Source organism: Sphaeramia orbicularis, chromosome 13 (genome assembly GCF_902148855.1).
Source record: "Sphaeramia orbicularis chromosome 13, fSphaOr1.1, whole genome shotgun sequence".
Taxonomy (NCBI): Eukaryota; Metazoa; Chordata; class Actinopteri; order Kurtiformes; family Apogonidae; genus Sphaeramia; species Sphaeramia orbicularis.
This window is the reverse complement of record NC_043969.1, coordinates 6,115,905-6,121,904: the sequence shown is the minus strand read 5'-3', so window position 1 is coordinate 6,121,904 and position 6,000 is coordinate 6,115,905. Positions and strand designations below refer to the sequence as shown.

Below are 6,000 nucleotides of genomic sequence, written 5' to 3'. Positions count from 1 at the left end.
TTTAGCCAATCTTGAAGGCTTGTGACATGATCAATATGATTACCAATCCATGATTAAACAGCCGTAACCCAAACCCTAACAAGATTAATTTTTAAAAATGCAGTCATTTTTCTCTTGTTTTTTTCCTCCATTCATTAGTTTTCCTTACTGCAGCTGTAAATGCCAGCGTTCATAAAAGCAAGTTACTTATATCTCTAAATAACTAAATTGGTGAAAGATGAGGCAAGACCAGTTTTTTGGTGAGTCACATGGGGCAGTTTATTGTGCAGTGTGTTGAGTTTCACTTTGGACACTTCAATTTCACAGCTCTAATACATTGTGCCTGAACTTCACAACAAATGTTTGTGTACATTTATTGCAGCACGTATTGAGTCACACAGAGCATAAGCTAATGAATCCATTATTAAATTATATTATTTCAAATCAGTGATGACCCAAAGGATGACTGCACAACACTTTTTAAACTGCAAGAGAAGAAAAACAGTCAGTTATTCACTCTAAGGACAAATGACATACTCATACTCTCTGTAAAAACAAACTAGCGCTCCGATAGGTGTAACATCCATAACCATCCATGAGCAAGCTATTATAATATGTTTATTATCATGTCTGTAGTGTTTGAGAAGAATCAAGGCTAAAGAAATAAGAAGTGTAGGAGCAATCCTGTTTGTATGTTTTGCTTAATCTTACTTTAAACACAGGGATAGGTATATTCTGTCTTGTCCTCTTCACCTGAGAGCAAAATAAGAAGACATTAAATAGAGCACCTGTGGCTGAGAAAAGACAGACGGCAGTATTCAGTTACATAAACTCACAAGCATGCACACCATGTAAGGTCAGTAATCATTGATGGTCCTTAAACTGCTGTAGTTTGAGACTCAAATGATCAGTTTTGTGTCCCCTCAAGACCCAAATCTATAAAAATACATGAATTTTATTTTTACTGACTCTTTCACTGTAGTGGAAGAGTTCTGGTCTTACATGCATGTGTTTATGCATGTTTGCATTGACAGTAATTATGGTGTTAAATTTTACTGTCATTCAATAGTCTTAAACCATTGTAGAATAATGAAACCTGCTTCCAGATGAAGATTTTTCAGGCTCTGGTGATATATTATTTAATTTAGAATAGAAAATATTTCAAAAATAACATGAAATCATATTTCATTCATAATGTATATTAACATAGTCCTATATTTTATTTCTGTTTATTTTAATCTACTTTATTTGTTTATCAGTGCAAGCAGTGAGATACAAACTTTTATATCAGGATTCTTCAAACCTAATTCTTAGTCCACATATATTTCTGTTCATTGAGTGAGACTGAATATTTGACTTACTGGGTTGGTAGTAGTCGTAGATCCTGACTACAGCTGGTTTCAGGTTACTAACAGGGAACTCCTGTACCAGAACTACCTCGTGGTGGATGTCTAAGTCCTTTGGTAACTGTTTCAAAAAACACATTATGAATAATAATAACAATAAAATAATTACAGTGCATAATGAAGTGTTTATTGTGACTTGATCCCACCTCTTCTAGGTACACAAGAACATGATCTTGCTTCTGTTCAACACGATCCACCAATGGAGTACCTCTAAGCTATGGGTAGATGACATCATCATCATCATCATCATCATCATCATCATCATCATCATCATCATCATCATCATCATTATGAAGCTCCCCTAGATTCCCTCAAGGACAAAGATTTGTAAGTTTTGTTTTGAGCCAAATTCAAATTGCATTTGCTCTGTCACACATAAGTTCTACTAAAATCTGGATTTCAATGTGGGCCCATTTCTCTACATTTGTTCCATTTTGTAAGATCTTCTGTGTACACGATTGTTTCATCAATTTACATAGTTTATTTATTTATTTATTTAATTTAATTTAAATAGCTGTTTCTGGTGCTGAGGAGCTAACACATCAAATCAAATTTATCAAATCAAATTAGAAATTATTTATATAGTGCCAAATCATAACAAAAGTTATCTCATGACACTTTACATATATAGCCAGTTGAAACCAGACTCTGAAGCCAATTTACAGAAACCCAACACAAAGGCTGACTGTGATTCTAATCCAACACACTTTTTTTTTTATCAGATTCTGCCATCTGGCTCTTTAACTCTACTTGGGGGGAGGGGGGGGGTTAAGTAGCAGTAGTAGTTAATATGAACACTCCTCATGCCCCTGGACTGTAGGACTCACACACTGTTCACATTGCTCTTTATCCTTTGCACAGACTCATTCATTGCACTGAGTCTAAGCACAACAGTCTCCTTTGCACTGACTCGTTATGGAAAGTTAAAGTGTTTTGAAAAGTGGAACCTGTAAATTTCCCAATGGGATGAATAAAGTATCTACCTCTCTGTCCGTCCGTCCGTCCGTCCGTCCGTCCATCCATCCATCCATCCATCCATCCATCTATCCATCTATCTATCTATCTATCTATCTATCTATCTATCTATCTATCTATCTATCTATCTATCTATCTATCTATCTATCTATCTATCTATCTATCTATCTATCTATCTATCTCCTCTGACAGCTGCTGGCAGTCTGTTTTGTGTGTCCACAAATGAGTCTTTAAATTTACAAATGTGTTTGCCTTTTGATCTGTTACATAAAATAAGCAAAACACTGATGATTTTGACACTTCTACATGTACAAGTGACACTTCAGGGATTGTCAGGATCAATATGCCAAGCATGCAAACTCATTTATTTACAGCCTTGTCAGGTTGAGTTGCAGGTTGCAAACTATTCTACCCATAGAAGAAATGATTTTATGATTTTTTTTAGAAGCGGTAAGGGCATGGAATAAAATTTTACACCGGAAGGTTAGTGATGTTTAAGTCAAATATTTTATTTCTGACTACTACATGTACTCTTGGACAACCATAAATGTGGTTTTCCTTAATAAAGGGTACCTTGCTGTTCAAAATGTATAACAAACTTTCATCACGCCAATGAAAGAACACTGCTTCCAGGTTAGCCCCAAAAAATACTAAATATGTTATCCTGCACAATGTTGCAAAAGGGATTGTTAAAGTATTGTCCAAGACACTTAAATAATATTTAAAGTAAAAAAAAAAAAATCACAGGTCATAATCAAGACATTTCCACTGGATAAATATAAAAAATATGGAAAACTTATGGTGCACTATATAAAACACCTCATATGTTTGGTTAGTTCAAGTGTTTTCAGTTAAAGCTGCACTCTTGAACTGTGTTTATTATCACAACAAGCATGATAGGCTGAATAGATGTCATGTGGCAAGAGATACGTTTATGGACAACTGTAACTTTGTCGGGAAATTAATTAAAAAAGGGTAGTGTAGAAACTAGTAATACAATGTGTTGCATAAACACTTAAAAGGTAAAGCATTATCTCTAACAGTGACTGGAAAAGTTGCTCTCGGTCCAAAGGCTATTAATAAATGACAAACCATTCAATCATTTCCTTTAGGTTAGATTTATTGTTATAACTCACCATCTTCAAAGACTCTGCATCAATGGAAAATCCAGAGAGGACTTTAATGTCCAGGATGACCATGTTTGTAGTTGGCTGCTTTCCACTATATCTATTAGTGGACACAGAAGGATAAGATGTTACACAGGGATGTTTCATCCAGTTCCTCACATTTAAATAAACTATTGACTGAAATAAATAAATAAAATGTTTAGGAAGACATGAAAACAAAATAAAGTAATTAACTGCTAATACAGGACTTTTAATAAACAATAGTTTCATATTTGATGTCATGCATTCTTTCAGCTTCTATAAACATTCTACAAGTTTCTTTTTTTTTTTTTGGCAATGGCTACTGCCTTAGTACTGTAGCACAAAATATTAGTTTGTCTATTGCCACAAACTAATCAGTGTTAGCATTTGTACTAGAGCCAATCTGGGATACTGCTACATGAACTCATTAGCCTATTGTTGCCACAGTATTGTGGTGATATATGGCGTATACTTTAGTGTATTCTTTAGTGCATTTTGCTACCACAGTACTGTGGGAATTGATGGAAGAAACAACAAATTAGTGATAGTATAGTATAGAACAGGAATTATTGTTCTAAATACTCTATATGTTGTTTTATGGTGTTCTTTGCTCTGGAGGCTGGAGAAGATGGGTGGAGCTACATGTTAGGTATGGCAGTGTGCTATGTGACTTCTCAGTTTTGTGTCAGTTCTGTGTCTTGACTGCTGTGGTCCTGTGGAATTCTGCACTCTGAACATTGTCCCAGTAACTGATTTATATCAATGTTGGATTTACCTGCTAACCTTAACCCTGCTGATGAAGATCTGAAGTTGATCCCCTAGCGCAGTGGTTCCCAACCTTTTTTGGTTCGTGACCCCATTTTAACATCACAAATTTCTGGCGCCCCCACACATTCAAAATGGAGACTTTTTTTTGTTTTGTTAAAATTAATTTGTTTTTGATCATGTAATAGTTTGTCATACTATGTTGCAAATAAAGGTTAATTTTAGACAACATTTAGGCTACATAATGCATATTATTATGGATGGAGGCAGAAAAGCCAGATTGAGATTATTGCACAAAGTGAGAATTTTATTTTCCTTGGTCAGGATATGTACAGTCAGTCCAGCTTGGATTTACAAGGCTGACAATTAATATTGAACAAACAGTAACTCAAACTATGAATTATGAAAGAGCTGCAGCATCTTAAACCCACCACAATGAACATTTGAAAGATAAACAGTACCATAGTGCTTCAGTTTCAGCCTCACAGTTTGTCATGTCTTTTATGTATTGTGATTGTCTCTCTCAACTCATCATACATTTTTTTTATTAGTAAGTTGTTTGTTTGTTTTTTTTATCGATTACTAGAAATTTCAGGGGATCCCATTTGAATTCTAGGTGACCCCATATGGGGTCCTGACCCTAAAGTTGAAAAACACTGCCCTAGTGCCTTCAATGGCAGCTCACTGCTTTCAATGTGTAACGGTAATGCTAGGTACTGTTTGTGTATATGATGTTTTGCTAGGGTTTTATTGTTCTCAAAATAAATAATATCAAAGCACTGTCCATATGGTATTTTGACATAAGTGCTCAGACGTGTCAGCAGTAATTAGATTTAGTCATGGAACAACTAGATGACTGCATGGGTGTGGTCGTTGAGGATGACTTACAGAGACTTCATCTTCAGAGTCATTTTAGGCCTCAGAGAGTTGCCGTCACAGTTGGCTGCTGTTTGCAATTCAACACTGAGAATCTTGTCACCCCTCGGGGTTGGGATGTTGTAGTGAGTAGAAAGCTGTGGAATAATTAGATGTGGATGGTTTTGATATCCATTCACCTTTTAAAGACATCAAAGTCAATACAGGGGTGAGATCCTGCCCCTTCTGCTGAGCCCTGAGAGACCAAACTTTAGAAAAAATATGAATGGCGGACAACAGTGAGAGACAAATGATTTTATGATCCCACCTGAATTGTGCCATTAACTGGACATATGATGTTGATGGCATAATTTTAGAATATCATTAGAATATCACGTTACAAGTCAAGAATGTTTCAGTTTGGAAAATATACTAAAGTAACGTCTAGTTTTGCATCTCTTGTCGCACATGAAACAGGTCATCAAAAACAAAAAGGCCCATACCTTGGTACATTTCACCTTGTTTATAAGAGGAAGGTGAAAAATATGAAAAGAAGTGAAAATCACTACAAGTCTGATCATGTTCACTTGAGATTGTGGCGAGAAAGAGAGAGAAGAGAGAGAGAGAGAGAGATGATACGAGGGCTGTTCAATAAGTTCATGGTCTCACCCAGAAATACTGGTTGTTATAATACAGGATGTTACATTCTTTCGTGATGGGATAGTGATGCTTGAACATCGATGGACCAAGTGCATTGCTGTAAATGGAGATTATGTTGAAAAATAAAATATGAATTATCATTCTGTGTTGTTCTGTTCTGGGTGAGGCCACGAACTTATTGAACAGCCCTCGTAATGTCATGTGTGTAGCCT

General features: G+C 35.6%; 1 protein-coding gene across 1 annotated transcript in view; it reads right to left on the bottom strand.

Moving 5' to 3' along the window:
- Positions 1-565: 565 nt before the first annotated feature.
- LOC115432062 (alpha-2-macroglobulin-like) overlaps positions 566-6,000 on the bottom strand; it is a 62,336-nt gene continuing 56,901 nt past the window's right edge. Inside the window, 5 exon segments of the mRNA XM_030152840.1 lie at positions 566-732; positions 1,341-1,446; positions 1,532-1,600; positions 3,497-3,587; positions 5,162-5,286. Coding sequence (XP_030008700.1) covers positions 692-732; positions 1,341-1,446; positions 1,532-1,600; positions 3,497-3,587; positions 5,162-5,286 — 432 coding nt within the window. The 3' untranslated portion in view covers positions 566-691.